Below are 16,976 nucleotides of genomic sequence, written 5' to 3'. Positions count from 1 at the left end.
CGTAGCTCTCAATGCAACACATTGAGAGCTAGTAGATCTGGTCATTTGGAATTGCCTATAATGACATGCACAAAATACGGTTATTGTTATTAAGGTACAGTAAAGTTTGTGCAGTGGACACCTATATTGGGAGAGGGGATGTGTGATACCTATTAAAGAGTGTGTTTTTAGTTCATGAAGGAAGACAGGGCACGACTGGACTCCTGGACTGGAGCGCGTCAGGCGTCACATCTCCAATCCCTGAAGCAAAGAGATGCCTGTTTAACCTTTCATCGCACTAACAAAGCACACATGACACATAGAGAGACAAAGATGGGGTTCCCAGTAACTCCCTTTGGACCACTGTTTAATCCAGTGTCAAACTGACAAAGCACAGATTCGCAGGGCTGCCCTCAGATCATCTGATCACACATATGCGCGTAAGCATAGCTTACTTTCTCTTTCTCCCTCTCTCACACACACATAAATATATAATAGATTATTATGCCTATTATATATATAATATACACTATATATAATAGACAGAAAGCGTCTCAAACTGGAGTGGTCTCGGACTGCACTATTTCTGTCAGAGAAGGGAACTATAGGAGACCATTTCTATCAGTCACAGTCGCTTCAGGCTCTCTGCCTGTCAGCCTCTCCTCCAACTCTCTGCTCCTCTCTCCAGTTCACTCAACTGTCACTAACTTTACAGTGTGAAGGTTGTTGTTGTAGGATTCTTCGTGCGGGCAGAGTGGCCGAGTGAACTGCGATTGTACAAGCCATACAGTATGGGATATTTTGTGAAAAACTGAAGGGGGCTTGGTATAGAGCCCTGAGAGACTCTGGTCAACTTAAGTATATACGGTTTAAGTGGTGAAGTTAGATTTTCACCACCGCTCATTTCTATCTGCCTCCCTTCAATCACACAGAGTTACATGACTGTCCTGCATACTGTAATTATTATAATTAAAAAAAGTGCAACGTTTTCTCATGTGCAAATAGCTGTGTTTAATATGCAATTGAATCCCCCACACATTATTACCCATCTTTTTAGACTACTTGACCATTCATCCTGTATGAAGAAAAAAACATAACAATGCAGAAGATTAACCTGGCCCTTTCTCACCAATGCATATATGAAGTATAACTTTAGCCATTCAAACAGACCCTGTCTGTCTCAGGCAAGTTAGATCTTTACTTTACTTTTCATTCATTAGGAATCTTGACTTGAGTCAGTAAATTCAATATTTGCTCAAATAACACATTTGCAGTAATATCTCATTATCACAAAATAAGCCACAGGCATTAACAAAACTGAAAGGTACACTTTGTATTTCAGCACACTGACATAAAGAAACATGGAAACAAAGGGATGGTTTTAACTATTGCTACATTACTTTCTTTAGGATTTCATTATAATGAAGGAAACAGACATCATACTGTAACAACATTCTAAAAAAAAGATTTTACAGAGTACCTGAGATTCATTCAGTGATTTTGCATAGTCTACGTCTTGGCAGATGTTTCAAAAACAATCATTACAAAAGGCTTAAAAAAATGTAACGCCATTGTACACGACACTTAACCTGAACATAATGCTGGTTACTGTAGTTTTACTGTGCCAACACCAACACTTATTTACATACACACAGTACAATCTCCAAGTAATATTCCACCTCATTATAGAATGACATTTATTATAAAAAATATTTATCTACTTTATTTGGCCATCGAAAGTTATGGCATATTCACAAAGAATTTTCAATAGCTTGAATCATATCATGTAAAAAACCTTTTAGAGCATTAAAATACATTCTCTTCATGAGTCTTGTTTTGGCCAGAGCAAAAAAAAACTCTTCTCAGGAAGTAAACTATAGTCAAAATATGGTGATTCCATGGAAGTGACGTTACTTGTTTTTTTTTTACCAAGAATGGTTAAGTCATTTCCTACTTGTTACAAAAATCAAACATGAAAAGAGACTGACCGTGAGATAGGGATGACTCACACACACAAACATTTTAATGTGGCTGTGTTGAATGAAATCCCTGCACACTGTAGTAAATACATTTTACCAATCAACAATCGTTTATAATAAAGTAAATTGTTTATCAAAGAGTGTGTGTGTGTGTGTGTGTGTGTGTGTGTGTGTGTGTGTGTGTGTGTGTGTGTGTGTGTGTGTGTGTGTGTGTGTGTGTGTGTGTGTGTGTGTGTGTGTGTGTGTGTGTGTGTGTGTGTGTGTGTGTGTGTGTGTGTGTGTGTGTGTGTGTGTGTGTGTGTGTGTGTGTGTGTGTGTGTGTCAAGAAAAAACAAAATACTCTAGGCTCTAAAATATTCTGGCCTAATGTTGCATTACAACCACTACTGGCCTTGTGGTCAATATTGCAAACATTTATAATCAGTAGTGCTTTATGACAGCTGTTTCTTATAGTGCACTGGTTCTCAACCTGTGGGCTGGGGTCCACTGGTGGGCCACGAGGATATATTGCAAGTGGGCCCCCAAATAATTGGGGGCACATTTGAATGATGATAATATAACATTAATATTAAAAAGTGATACCAATAAATAAGAACTTAAAGTATACTACGTTAGTTCCATTGATCCAAGGTGGAACACAATCGATTGATTGATCGTTAAAATAAACATGGCCAGAAAATGCATGTGGCCCACCCACCTGACCACTTAACACGGCAGCCGAATGGCTGCCGTGTTAAGTGGTCAGATGGGTGGGCCACAAACGCTTTTCGAGATTTTCAAGTGGGCCCTGATCCAGAAAGGATTGAGAACCACCGTTATAGTGTATGAAGTAATTCACTTAATATTCTGTTTCCGATTAACATAGTTCTAGCAGAAGGCATTATGTCATTGACCATCAGCACTGCTATTCTCAGATGGCCGATCTGTAAAGTGACTTTGAGTACTTAGAAAAGCTCTATATAAATCGTATGTATTATTATTTATTATTATTATTATTATTATTCAGTGATGTGGATGTTGAATGTTGTAAAGTCAGTACCAAGCTAGGAGTGAACAGTACCTGTGACTACTGCAGCCTGTGTGTGTGTGTGTGTGTGTGTGTGTGTGTGTGTGTGTGTGTGCGCGCGATGTGAGAGTATTTTGTGTGATTAATTTGCATTAATTTAAGCTGAGTGTGTTATGAGCACACTGAGAGTGATTATAACGAGGCGATGAAGGGACCCAATTCTTTTTTGAAACGAGGTAGATTATTCAGCACGAATAAAATCCTCAACCTGAAGAACGAGAGATCACCACGATTAAAGTTTGATGGGAAGTAATCGCGACACATTTTCCTATGATTTATTTGCGTTGCTCCTGGTGTGTAATGACCTTAATCCATTGAGACCGGGAAAGCATCTGTGTCATTTTAGATTTTAGCCAAAAATCATTATTTTATACTTTGGCTATTCAAAAATAGCAGATATACAGTACAAGCTTGTAGATCTGCTATTAAGGGTGTGTGTGTGTGTGTGTGTGTGTGTGTGTGTGTGTGTGTGTGTGTGTGTGTGTGTGTGTGTGTGTGTGTGTGTGTGTGTGTGTGTGTGTGTGTGTGTGTGTGTGTCAGTCAGTGCCCTGCCTGTAGTGCATAACGTAGTAGTCATGAACATACATCAGTACAGCAAATGGTTGACCAATGATGATGGAAATCCATACCGCTGCGTTGCCATAGTTGCCGCGCAGGTAGTGACCAACGAAACATGCCAACGGGAGCTGTTGATTTAGTAAACAAATTAAAAGAAATGTAAGCAAGAATAGTTTAAACTCCCCCTTGTTATAAATGTTTTAACTATGACGCCTTCCTTACAATGAGTCATTTAAGCTCATCCTCTGCTATGCGTTGTAGCATGCCTTGAGCAAACTAACATGAGATCAATGAAAGATCTTTTCTTTTTCCACAATCTCTGACCTGTATTGTAGTTCATGTCATTTTATTATCCGCGAATCTTGCGCATTTCTCCCCTGTTTATCTTTTGCTCATTTTAAAACATTTAAACAGTAACTATGATTATAATTACGTAAGAATTATAACCGTGGTTATCACAAATACAATTGCAGACAAAGTATTGAAAAGCACAACAGTGTCAGTGATTTGAGGTTAAAGAAGCATAATGTGTGACATGTGTGTCTCACCTGAGCCATCATGCCCATGAAAGCCCAGAGTCTGAACATCCTCAGAGGAACGCTGACCAGGTACTAAGACACAAAGACAAACTATCATTCTATATATCAGAATACAACACAATTACAACTTCCCCAGAGGAGAGACACAAACACAGTAGCATGTTTGTGATTACTGATTCTACTCATCAGCACAATTTATACTTAATTGCACGTCATGCCTCACACCGAAAATAGCAGATCTACAAGCTCACGACCGGTGTGAGACACACCGGCACACAACTAAGTATGAATCAGGATTCACAGTAAGCTACTCAGCATAAGAACTTCGGTTGAATGCCTAAAATGGTAATTTCATATATATAATATATAATCCACATTAATATTATGATAAATTTATGTTCCGAGACAAAGACAGTGGAATCAGCCTAAAGTCTGACAGAATCGCTAGGCTACACCATCAGGACATTAAGTATTCTGAACTCCCCAGCAGTTCCATTACTATGGTTCATTAAGTACTCTCTATTCAGTAAACAGTCTGCCCATCTCCAGAACACTAAATGCACAGTGTGGAGCAGTTTACTGGCTACTGAGCTCAATCTTTTACCTCATGGAAGAAGGCAGACAGAAAGAAGACAGCTGATTGGCTGGCAATCTTGCTGAATCCACTCCTCAGCAGGGGTTTGTAGAAGTGGCTACAAGATGGATGGATGGATGGATGGATGGATGGAGAAAGAAACAGAGCAAGATACAGAGGAAGTCAGCCGTGTATCAGAGTCCATTACGTCTGTCTCTATGTCTGTGTGTAAAACTGTTATTCCCTTTGTCCAGGTCTGCCAATATCAATCTTTCTGCTGAGCGTTAGAACAGGGTGTTATTGTGTGTGTGTGTGTGTGTGTGTGTGTGTGTGTGTGTGTGTGTGTGTGTGTGTGTGTGTGTGTGTGTGCGTGCGCACGAGCATGCATGTGCATGCATGTGTGTAGAATAACTCACCGTAGGCACCACTTGTGAACAGGGATGTTCCAGTTCTGCCAGAAATATGTCACTGTCTCCGAGTTCCTGAAGGAGAGGAGCCAGGAAACAGTGCAGTTTAACTGTAAAGGGTCACATTGCAGACATGACAACAGAATGAGCAGGAAAAGTGCTTTAAAAATGGAGTAATGCTTCTGCTTCAACTCCTTTAGCAGTGTACTGTCCTTGAGGACAGACGTTGATCCTAAAACAGCACAAGCCGCAGGAGCTTATCGTTGTGGTCTTCATCCACTTGCAAACAAGTCTGTTGTAGGACTAGATCTCATAGAGCCACGATAAAGGACTTAGTTATCTGGTCTTGCACGCACGGCACGCACACACGCACACGCACACGCACACGCACACGCACGCACACGCACACGCACAGACACACACACTCACCACCAGTCCTTGTAGAACTGCCGGTCCCCAAAGCGTAGCAGCTCAGCTGAGAAGTTCATGGAGGAATGAAAGAACCAGTAGAAGAACATCAACCAGAGCAAGTGGTTAGGAACCTAGAAGAATGCGAGAGGAAAGGAAACTAGTGTCATGCTGTGTTCATCAGCTCAATAGCAGTGAATAGTTGTTATTTTAGTTTGTGTGCCTTTACTCACAGCTAATCTGAGGAGTCTCTCCATCATTCTGGATAGGTCCATATCCTAGAGGAGAGGAAGAGGAAGATGAGAGGGAGAGGAAGATGAGAGGAAGAGGAAGAGGAAGAGGAGAGGAAGATGAAAGGGCGAGGAGAGGAGAGGAGAGGAGAGAAAGAATTATGGCCAGTGGTGGAAAAAGTACTGATCTATAAGCTGATCTATAAGCTCACAACGCGTCGCGATGCGACACGTTGTGAGCTTGTAGATCGGCTATTTCCAAATAGCCTAGGTATAAAATAGGGCTAAAGTGGTAAATGTATAATTTATATCTGAAAAGTAACTCGTTTTCAAATAATTGTAGTGGAGTAAAAGTACAATATTTGCCTCTGAGATGTAGTGGAGTAGAAGTAAAAGTATTGGAAATTAGAAATACTCAAGTAAAGTACACATACCTCAAAATTGTACTTAAGTACAGTACTTAAGTAAATGTACTTACGGTAGTTACTTTCCAACACTGATTATGGGGATATACTGTAAGGTTTCTGCCCGATAATGATGCTATACTATGGGTTGTGTACAGTATGTGTTGTGCTTCATGGTCATTTGCATTGTATAAGCAGCATAAATCATTATTCTTCTGTACCTCTAGTGGTTTCATTGAGCTCTGAATGATGGGGATCATCCACTGACAGATAGAAAAGGAAGAGAATATGGTTAAAAAACTAATACCAAATTCATTTATACTGTATATACTTTAACATGCACCAGCACAGACAGGGAGTAGAAGAGACACTGTTGTGAAAATAAGTAGTATGAATAAATTAAACTTAAAGTGAGACAATGGTTTATTGGTGGTCATCATTTAAAAAATATCTAGATTTTTTCATTTTTAACATACTGTAGAAGGGAAACGGCATGACATAAATAATTTACTTTATATCCCAAAGTACCGTACCAATTTAATCAGTACCCATATATTTTAATGCATTTTAACAGTGTAATTCTAATTTTAAAATACATCAAAACTGATGCCAAAGTGATATCCAACTACTCAATGTAAAAATGTGAGGTAACATCTGAAGGCTGTACCTGTTGAGTGAGACCAACTAACATCTGTGTGAAGAACATCTGGGTAGAAAGACAAAATGACAGGGTGATTGATATATCCTCCATAACAAAGCTTGTTTAACCCAGCTTTCTTCAACACAAACTATGGTGAACAACAGAGTTGCAGTAAGAGAAGAGAAAGTCATTCTGTTTTCATCCAACCTGAAATCAACTGATTATTTTTTTGACGGGTGATAGTAAGAAGGTTACTGTAGTAAAAATAAGAGGTTTCCTTCAGCCATGACATGTGTTTGCATTAAACATAGTGATGCATCCACTTAACGGAAGTGGTCTGGCATATTTAGCACATTAACTACGTATTATAATAATAATAATAATAATAATAATAATAATAAAAACTATAATTTTGCCCAATCCCCAACATGTATACACAGAAAATAGTCAAATAAGATTAAAAGAATACTGTGTGTTTGCCTAGAGCCCTAGACAAAGAGTGAAAGAGGGAGAGAAACAAACGTACAGTATGGAGGAGAAAGGCCACATGCCCCCCACCACAACCTTTAGTTTCTTCTATTTTTCTATGTTTTAAAGTTACATTAATGATAGGTTCTTCAAACAAGCATATATATCCTGTGCAGACTCACACATGCACTTGTAGCGAGCCCAGCCCAGGTTGCTTTGCTTTAGTTGTCATGGATTATCTCCTAATGTTCACTGATTTAAAAAAAGATCCCTACTCCGCTCCCTGCAACACTGCTGCTTATATTAACACCTTACTGTATATTACCTCAAACAATGCAAAAGCAGCTGCAAAATAATCACAAAAAATTGCAGTGGAATCCTGGTGGGATTGACGAAACACAAGGACACATTTTATGTATCCAAATTTGAGGTTGAGTGAGTAAATTCAGTGTTTGTAGTTATTTAGTGGAATTAACCTATTGTTTACCTCGGGCCGTATGCTTCATTTTGTGCAACCTCGCAGGTTGTCATATAAAAGACTAATTGGAGGGCAATAACAAACATTGTAATGGTTAGAATATCTAAAGTGTTGAGCCTGAACACCAGGTTCTATTGTTCTGAAGACATTTAGAGCAATCACATGTGCAACATTTGTTTCAATATGGTTTTGATTGGACTGCTTAGTGAGAGGACAGAGGCACACATTCACACATGGTACACAGAGCTGTTCTTTTTAATGCCAATGGTAAATAGAAATGCCCTTAACTCTTTTCAAATTACTCAAATCAACGGCTTATGTCCTCCCAAACACCAGAGGATGCTCCATTACCTCTGACCCTGGACTATTTACAGTTTAAACCACTTAAACCCTTCTAATTCAGATTGGACAGGCTTCAACACCTTTTTTATGGAGCATACTGATGCTTTGACAGTACAGATCCAGTAAATGTGCACTGGAATAGTAATTTTGCGCAATCAGTCAGAAAATCAAAACCAAATGTATTTTCTTTTTAAATGGAAGCTTATAGCAGCCACCAAATGCAAACATTAGCAGACAGGCAGTGATAGAGGGCCAAGAATGAAAGCCCACAGTTACCACTTCTAGCTGGCCGACCTATTAGAGACCTGTGACATACCATCTCAAATAGTCTCCTCAGCAGGAAACTCATGCGAATCTTGGAAGAACGAGGGAAGTTGAGCTCGTAGCAGAGAGTGGGAGCAAATACAAAGTAGTACAGATCTATTGAGGAGAGTGGAAGAGAAAAAGAGTCAGTCTGAACTCCAGGCACTTACTGACGACAAACTGCATTGAAACTAAAATCACTGTTGTTTCCATAAAATTCTATTTCATTTCAATTCCATACTTTTTTTTCCTTCTTTCTTTTTTTTAATGCATATAAGCTTTTATTTTGTTATGACAATGATGCAAGTGAGGATGTAGACAAGATTTCAATCATTTCCATTCTTAATTTGCAATCTGGCGTTGTAGTGAAGACACTTTGGTAGAAGTTTGTGTGTAATTACCTTGCCATGATGTAACTCTGAATACTGGTGAGATATTTTCAATACTTGCTCTGTTATTTACAAATTGATTAGAATTATTTTATTTTTTACTTACAGTACATAGTACAGTGAAACAGGTCACTCTTTTAGAACATAAACGAATGCAAAGAAAGCGGATTATGCTACAACACTACATTTTTATTTATTTCTAATCGAAATGTCAACTTCCTGTAGATTTTTCACATTTGAAGATCCCAATTCTGATCTGCGGATCGAGTCTGGATCTTCTTCCAAATTCAAATTGTAAAAAGAACACAAGGTTGACATTTTTATACATGTCCAAAAAGCCATGTTAGGTTTTGTTATGTTACTTTGACAGAATGATTATTTATTTACAGTATATGTTTATTTGGAAGGAACAGCACCTATTAATGAATACCACATATACAATGCTGTGTAAATAAGAGTGACTTTGAGACCTGTGTCACTGTTGTTCATGTATGTCAATGTGGAAACAGTTTTGGAATATCAATATCTGGCCAAAATGTGGAGTTACATCATGACAAGGTAACTATACAACCCAACCCTCTATCTAAGTGTCATTATGCTTGAACTAGTTGAGCTTCCAGTCATTGTGGGCCTACTTCACCATTCACTTGAATTCAGCTCCCTTCAGACACAGTCAGATCAGTTCACTTTATTGGTTCTCAACGTCAGGTTTGGTGATCACCAGGGGTCCAAATGGACCCTAACCGTACAGGTCTTTAACTCGCAGAGTAAAATGAACACTGAGGATTTTAAGAGTGTAGATTGGTCTCATTTGTCTCTGCGACCCCAATCGACACAGTAAAAATCCTCAGTGTTCATTTAACTGTGAGAGTGTACAAATGGAAGAGAACCTGTAAGGGTCCATTTGGGCCCGCTTTAATCCTATTCATTTCGGTACAAATAACCGTAGCTTACCTCTGATAGTGAGGTTTCCAGGGTAACAGACCAGACTGGGTCCTCCACTGAAGTGAGGCGATGAAGGTGAAGGACCTGCAACAGGAGTTACAGACAATAGTTTTCTTTATAATATTTTTATTATGGCATGGCTCTGCAGGAGTCTAGCCGTCTAAAAGAGGGTCGGTTTGTGTCTCTGTCTGTCTGTCTGGAGCTAATCTCACAAACACGCCAACTTTCTTGTGCACGTTGACAACAGGCCACAGAAGTACCTCCACTAACCTTTTTTTTGTATGTGTTACACTAATTTAAATTAATGTATTCATTTGATGACATGTATTTGGCTGCGGACCCCCAAAATATTTAATTCCAGTTTGTGTTAAATTATTTGCAAAATTATCCAAAATTGTCAAGAGAAGTGTTCAAGAGACGTGTTCAAAAATAGCCGATCTGCAAGCTCACAACGCGTCTTGCAGCTAAATTGGCTGGCAGGCTAATTTCGCTGGGGACCCCCTGGGACCCCCTCAAGGATACTTAGTGTCATGAATTCATGAATATTTAAATGACAACCACTCTAAGACAGCAGGAAAAAAAATCTAGCTTATCTGTAATTTATAGTTGGAAGTTGGATGTTGAAAATCATTCGGACAATTGGCATACATGCATATGTATCACATCATTAGCACATGTTAAGATATATTGGCATAGGTTCGGAAGGATCTACTCATTTATTCATTGCTAAATACTCCATGTTCCCCTAAGGATTATTGAATCAAGAGTCCACCACTAGATGTCACTGCAGAAACAGGGGAAATAAAGGATGGACTCATTTGGGGTCGAGTTCAAGTCACTTTGAATACAATCGATTAAACCAAGTAAACAGAAACTGCAGTTTATTGACAGAACATTAACTCTCCATGAATTCTTAAGTGGATCGGATAAATGTGTGTATGTGTACACTCATTCACTTGCATGTTTGTGTGTGTGTGTGTGTGTGTGTGTGTGTGTGTGTGTGTGTGTGTGTGTGTGTGTGTGTGTGTGTGTGTGTGTGTGTGTCACTGCTGTGCTGAGCTGCATACACTATAGGGACCGACAGTTAAACAAGGATTGGTGGTGGTGTGTGAGTGTTTATGTGCATGTGTGTAACTTACAGGACAGAGATCGGTCCAGTTTCTTGACTTTAACGGCGCTCAGTTCTCGACACCACTTGTTGACGTCCTTATAAGAGTAGAGCTTCAGGAACAGAAGGGTATAGATGCCTAGAGCAAACGCACCACCAACTGACAGAGAGGCAGAGACAGACAGAACACAGAGAGAGAGAGAGAGAGGGGGGACAGGGACAAATGGCAGGAGAGAGATCATGTTTAACTACTTGATTAAAGAATCTTTTATGTAGCTGTAGACAATGACCCACAAACCTACTGAGAGACAAGCAGAGAGGGACGATATGACTTCAAATCCATATCATGATTATTTCAAAGCTCAAACCCTTGCCTAGATTATGATCGAGGCAAAGGTTTGAACAAAGCTAAAGTAGCAGACCTACAAGCTTGTAGATCTGCTACTTTTGTACACCACCATTGTACAATAAAGTATAATAGACGGTAAAGTGGTTAATCATACTTATCAATTTAGTTGATTATTGAAAAAAAGTTGATTTGTTCATATGTAAGAAAACAATATATATATTGAAAAAACGTGCTTCTCTATTATTCAGTTATACGCCGGTTAATTTTTTTTCTAAATATTGGTTTTGTTATATTTTCGGTTAATTGTCTAGCCGTAAGGGTATGAGGGGAAGATAAAAGGAGAAAAGATAGCGGGAGAGAGAGAAAAGAGAGGAAGGACAAAGGAGAGGGGATGGAGAAGAGATAAGAGTGGTGAAGAGTGAAAGAGGGAAGCAGAGAGAGAGAGAGAGAGATCGAGTGAGAGGTCATCATTTTATCATAAACAGAGAACAAAGTAAATCCAGAGAAATAAATCATCTCAACTCAGTACAAGCAGTGTAAATATGCCAAGGACACAACACTATAGTTCTAATGTTGTTTACCACTGCGCGCGCGTGTGTGTGCGTGTGTGTGTAAAAAGCTTTGATGTGAGGTTAATCAACATTTCTTTGCCAGTAAATAAATACACAAACACATGCAGATACACAAAAGGCTGTGCAAGTGCTCTGCCTACGGTGACTTTATCAATAGAAACCATATGGTAGACAGACATACAGTACTGCACACAGTCAGTGAATGGCTGACACAAATGCACGATTTACACACACACACACACACACACACACACACACACACACACACACACACACACACACACACACACACACACACACACACACACACACACACACACACACACACACACACACACACACACACACACACACACATTTACAATGTAGGCATTTAGCAGATGCTTTTCTAAAAGTGACTTACAAGTTCAAGATCAGAGTAAGCAGAATAAACATCAACCCTAGACTGAAGAGTCTGAAGAGGTGAGTCTAACCATCAGTTAGTTGAGTCGTAACGCGTTCCATTTACAGCCTCAACCTTTTCTTAACCTTCTCAACCTTTTCTGGATCAGGGCCCACCCATCTGACCACTTAACTGTCAGATGGGTGGGCCGCGTGCATTCTCAGAGAATGTTATGCTATATCAATCGATAGTGTTCCGGCCTGTATCAATGGAAATTACATAGTATACTTTAAGTTCTTTGTCGTTTTGAGTCGTGAGGCACTCACTATGGGAAACAGCGCCATCTGGCGATGCAACAGAGCTACACAATACGCTCCCGGGGCCCATTTCATTGGGCTAGAGGGTATGTCACGTGTCCGGCTGTCCCTTCCCCTTTCCGGAAGGACATATAAGGCCCGGTCGTGACGTAGTACTTCCTCTTCAGTTCCTCTGTTCGCAGATGTTACAAGGCTACACGCTTTTAAAAACTGAAAACTACTTCTATCGACGGATTTATCGGAATTTGAGAGAAACCAGCTCTAACCCTCAAAGCGGAGACTCGGATTAGTCACCCACAGGTTTTCTCTCGCACCAGGATTCGTTTTTCTACAAACTATAAACAACTCTCTACATCGTGGTGAGCCGGCGTTTTAGCCACTGTTAGCTGCTATTAGCTTCCTAGCCGCTAGTTGCTAACTAGAGAGCCGTTAGCTTAGCTTTCCCCTCACCTCACGATGACAGCTCCTAAAAAAGGCCTCAGAGGCGTCCCGTTTTACCAGGGCCCTATGCCAGCGAGACAGTGCGGACTCCCCGACTGCTCGGCCACTATTGATGGAGACGACCCGCACACTATTTGTGTTGCATGTCTTGGGGTTGCGCATGCTTTCAACGCGCTCTCCGACCCCGTGTCCTTCTGCGACGGCTGCTCCCGGTACTCGGAGAAGTTCTTACGCGCCAGATACGGTCAGGCTAGGGCCTATGCCGGTGATGCTAGCGGCACCCGCCTAGCACACCAACGACCCTCCCGCCCCCCCATCCCGACCCCAGCTGATGCGAATGGTGGTTCTCACCGCTCACACCGCCCCGCTGGAATACTCATGCCTCCTCCTGCTGCACCGGGCCCTGTGAACAGTGGAGCTAACGTCTCACAGGGCCACATGGGACAACCGGCGACCCCCGCTGCCTTGGGAGCTGGATCTCAACCCCAACAGCATCTGGCTAGCCCACCTCTCCCAACCCCCCCACCCCATGTGTTTCTCTCCAGTGGCGCGCTGCAGCTGGAAGACGATCTACTGTCTACAGCCAGGACGGATTCGAGGAAGACGATTTCGGCGAGGAGGAGGAGGAGGAGGAAGGCGACGACGACGATGTCGAGGCTCTTCCCTGCGCCCAGGACTCGTCTGACGTCACCATGCTGAGCCCAGCAAGAGGAAGCAAGGCTGCTTCCCCCAACTCCTCCACCCCCCACCCCTCTTCTCTCCCTCTCTCTCTCTCTCTCCAGGCCCCCTTGGACCTGGCTGGTGAGGTCCCAAAGCCCAAGCTCTCTGTCGCCACAGCTCTCGAGCGGGCGGTACTCAGATGCGGTCAGCAGCTCCAGATAGAGGAACCACAAGCCTCCACCTCTGCAGCTGCACCCTCCTTCCCGGGCATGGCCGCCCCTGAACCTCGCCGCCCGAGGATCAGAAACCTGCCAGTGGCCAGGGGCTTCAAGGAGGCTCTCCAGTCCTCCTGGAAGGACCACTCTGACCCCGAGAAGCTGCACTTTGACATCAGCGTGGCTGGTAAGGAAGGACTGGGGCTCAGCCTTCCTCCCATGGACTCAGTTCTAGCCACCAGTCTGGGGGGAATGAGCACGGGACGTGTCTCCCTCACCTCCAAGCCCACCTTCACGCAGCCGAAGGAGAAGGCTGCCTCAGGAGCCACAGCGAGGTCCTACAAGGCGATCGGCACGGTCGCCAGGAACCTCAACGCCAGCACGCTTCTCCAGGGCTCGATGCTCCAGGACCTGAAGCCAGCACTGGGCGAGCACGCCGAGGAGATTGAGCTGGTGATGCAGCTGATCATTCAGCTCAACAAGCACTCCACTGAGTGGTCGGGGCGGTCCTTGGACCTCTGCGCCTGGCAAGAGCGCACCAGGTGGCTGGACCTCGTCCACTTCCCAGGCGAGGCAGGCCAGGAGGCCAGAAAGCAGCTCTTGACCCTCGTCCTGGACCCAGAAAACCTCTTCAAGGACGGGGCCAAGTTCATAAAATCTTTCACTGATGAGAGAAAATCAACTCAGGAGGCTGCTTCAGGAGTCTTCGAACCAATCGCCTCCTCCTCCAGCTCCAGACCTCGTGGGGAGAGACCTGCTACAAGAGGTGGGCGCTCCTCCTCTCGCCAGTCCAGGTCAAGTCGCCCCCCAGACACACCCTCATCGGGCACATCCAGGGAGAGGACACATGAGGAGGCCGGTGCTCGGCCTCGAACCTCTCGCACCACGAGCAATACTGCCCGGGCACCACGTCGCAGCACCAACCGCTCCCGTCGCGGGCAGGGAAAGTGACATTTGCCCCTCTGTTCCTCCCAGTGTCAGGCAAGCACGGGAGGACACACAGCACTGCCAACCGCTCCACCCAGAGCTGCTCGGTCAGCCTGGATTTACGCGGACCCCCGCGGGGAAGAGACAGGGACCCCTTTTTGCACCTAGAGGACAGAGTCGTGGACCACCCCTCATCAGCCAAACAGCGAAAAATGTCGAACATTTCTGTAAGGTCTGTTGTGCAATACCCTGTAATTGTTCCAATAAATTTGTTGCAAGTTACAAAACCTTGTCTTTTCTCGACCCCGCATATGGACCAGGGAGAACGGGTGCCACCTATATGGCGGCCCCCCGTTCTCGGTGGTCCCCCTATGAGCCCACAGTGCTCGGGAAACCCGGTTCTCGGTTTCCCGAACACTTGTGGGACAAACCTACTGAATATATCCACACCAATGCAGGTATTAAATTCAGTGGTGAAACCAGTGCCACCTTTGTCCGCCAGAGGGCGCCCAAGTTGCACCTTGGCACAGGGGTCACGCCGGTTTCACCATCCATATCTCCCATCCAGGAGAGGGCGCCAGAACGCCATTTTAGTGAAGGGGTCTCACAAGATGGCCGCGCGGGAGGTAAACAAAAGAACTACAACTGTAGTCCAGAGATTGACGTCAGGGTTGCACCACGTGCGGAGTCACGTGACTTCCTCGAATCTCCCAGTCAGTCAGATAATGCCTACACTGTCTCTGGCGGGCGCCTCGCGTATGGTCCCACCAGTACGATCGGCCACGTCACTAGTTTCCATGACAACGACTAGACGGTTGTTGGGACGAGTGACACAATCAACCCCCCACAACCCCCTAGCTCGTTGTTTAACGCAATGGAAAGATTGCCACCCGTCTCCTTGGGTGCTACGCACCATACAGAAAGGGTACAAATTGCAGTTTTCCGCGAAACCCCCTATGAACGACAGAGTGGTTTTCTCAAGCGCAAAAGGCGCAGCGGCGATAACGTTACGAGAGGAGGTTCTCTCCCTCTTAAACAAAGGCGCCATAAGGGAACTATCTCCCGACCAGAAACGCCTGGGTTTTTACTCGAAATATTTCCTGGTCAAGAAAAAGGGGGGGGGGGTGTACGACCCATACTGGATCTGAGAGGTCTCAACAAACAAAAAACGAAATTCAAGTTTCGCATGCTGACGACCGCGACGCTTTTACGCACGGTGCGTCAGGGCGACTGGTGGACCAGCATAGACCTGAAGGACGCGTATTTTCACATTCCCATTTACCCACCGCACAGAAAATTTCTGCGCTTCGGGTTCGAGGGGCGGGTGTACGAGTACATGGTCCTCCCGTTCGGAATGTCCCTGAGCCCCCGTGTTTTCGTGAAATGCACGCAGGCGGCCATAGCTTCTTTGAGGAGGCAGGGAATACGCTTGGCGACGTATATCGACGATTGGCTCCTGGCAGTGAGCTCCAGCCAGGAGGTGACGAGACACACGGAGATAGCTATCTCCCATCTGACGTCACTGGGTTTCACCATCAACTTTCAGAAGAGCGTGCTGACTCCATGTCAACAAACCTCTTTCATAGGGATTGCATTGGATTCGAACACGCTGATGGCACGTCTATCCAGGGAGAGGATAGACAGTTTTCTAGCCTGTGTGAGGTCTTTTCGAGTAGGGAAGAAAATCACGTACAGGCTGTGCTTGCAGGCGGCGGGGCTCATGGCTTCAGCCATACACCTGGTCCGCCTAGGCAGACTATTTATGAGACCTTTTCAGCGGTGGGTGCGGGATCTCAACATTCCACCTACCATGGGGTCTCGGAAGGTTCTAGTGTCTCCACGCTGCATGGAAGCACTCGAACCATGGTCACGCGCACTTTTTCTGTCAGAAGGTGTCAGAGTAGGTGCTGTGATCTCACGGAAGGTTGTCACGACCGACGCCAGCATGTCTGGTTGGGGCGCCGTCCACGAGGGTCGTGCAGCCAGGGGAGTGTGGGACCACAGTTTGAGACTGGCCCACATCAACTACCTGGAGCTGATGGCGGTGTTTCTCGCGCTCAAGCGGTTCGAGGCGCGCATCAGCGGTTGCCATGTCCTGGTCAGGACGGACAACACTACGACCATGTGCTACATCAACAAACAGGGAGGCCTGGGCTCCAGAGTGTTGGACAACCTGGCCCGAGAGCTGACGATGTGGTGCGACTCACGCCTACTGTCGGTTTGTGCGGTCCACGTCCCGGGCCTCCAGAACGGCGGGGCGGACCTGCTGTCCAGAGGCAGGCTTCGGTACTCGGAT

General features: G+C 44.1%; 1 protein-coding gene across 2 annotated transcripts in view; it reads right to left on the bottom strand.

The window, feature by feature from the left end:
• Positions 1-1,355: 1,355 nt before the first annotated feature.
• Positions 1,356-16,976, bottom strand: part of dgat1b (diacylglycerol O-acyltransferase 1b) — a 40,325-nt gene continuing 24,704 nt past the window's right edge. Inside the window, exons 7-17 of one of the 2 annotated variants that reach the window (XM_084053614.1) lie at positions 10,847-10,977; positions 9,719-9,785; positions 8,389-8,492; positions 6,812-6,850; positions 6,366-6,407; positions 5,744-5,788; positions 5,532-5,644; positions 5,112-5,177; positions 4,726-4,813; positions 4,131-4,193; positions 1,356-3,710 (exon numbers count right to left, since the gene is read on the bottom strand). In XM_084053614.1, coding sequence (XP_083909740.1) covers positions 3,561-3,710; positions 4,131-4,193; positions 4,726-4,813; positions 5,112-5,177; positions 5,532-5,644; positions 5,744-5,788; positions 6,366-6,407; positions 6,812-6,850; positions 8,389-8,492; positions 9,719-9,785; positions 10,847-10,977 — 908 coding nt within the window. In that variant the 3' untranslated portion in view covers positions 1,356-3,560. Of the gene's footprint in view, positions 3,711-4,130; positions 4,194-4,725; positions 4,814-5,111; positions 5,178-5,531; positions 5,645-5,743; positions 5,789-6,365; positions 6,408-6,811; positions 6,851-8,388; positions 8,493-9,718; positions 9,794-10,846; positions 10,978-16,976 lie in introns of both variants that reach the window. The other variant, XM_084053613.1, reaches the window with a different exon arrangement.

The sequence above is a fragment of the Gymnoscopelus microlampas genome (assembly GCF_963454915.1).
Source record: "Gymnoscopelus microlampas genome assembly, chromosome: 3".
NCBI classification, from domain to species: Eukaryota; Metazoa; Chordata; class Actinopteri; order Myctophiformes; family Myctophidae; genus Gymnoscopelus; species Gymnoscopelus microlampas.
This window is presented reverse-complemented; position numbering and strand designations above follow the sequence as displayed.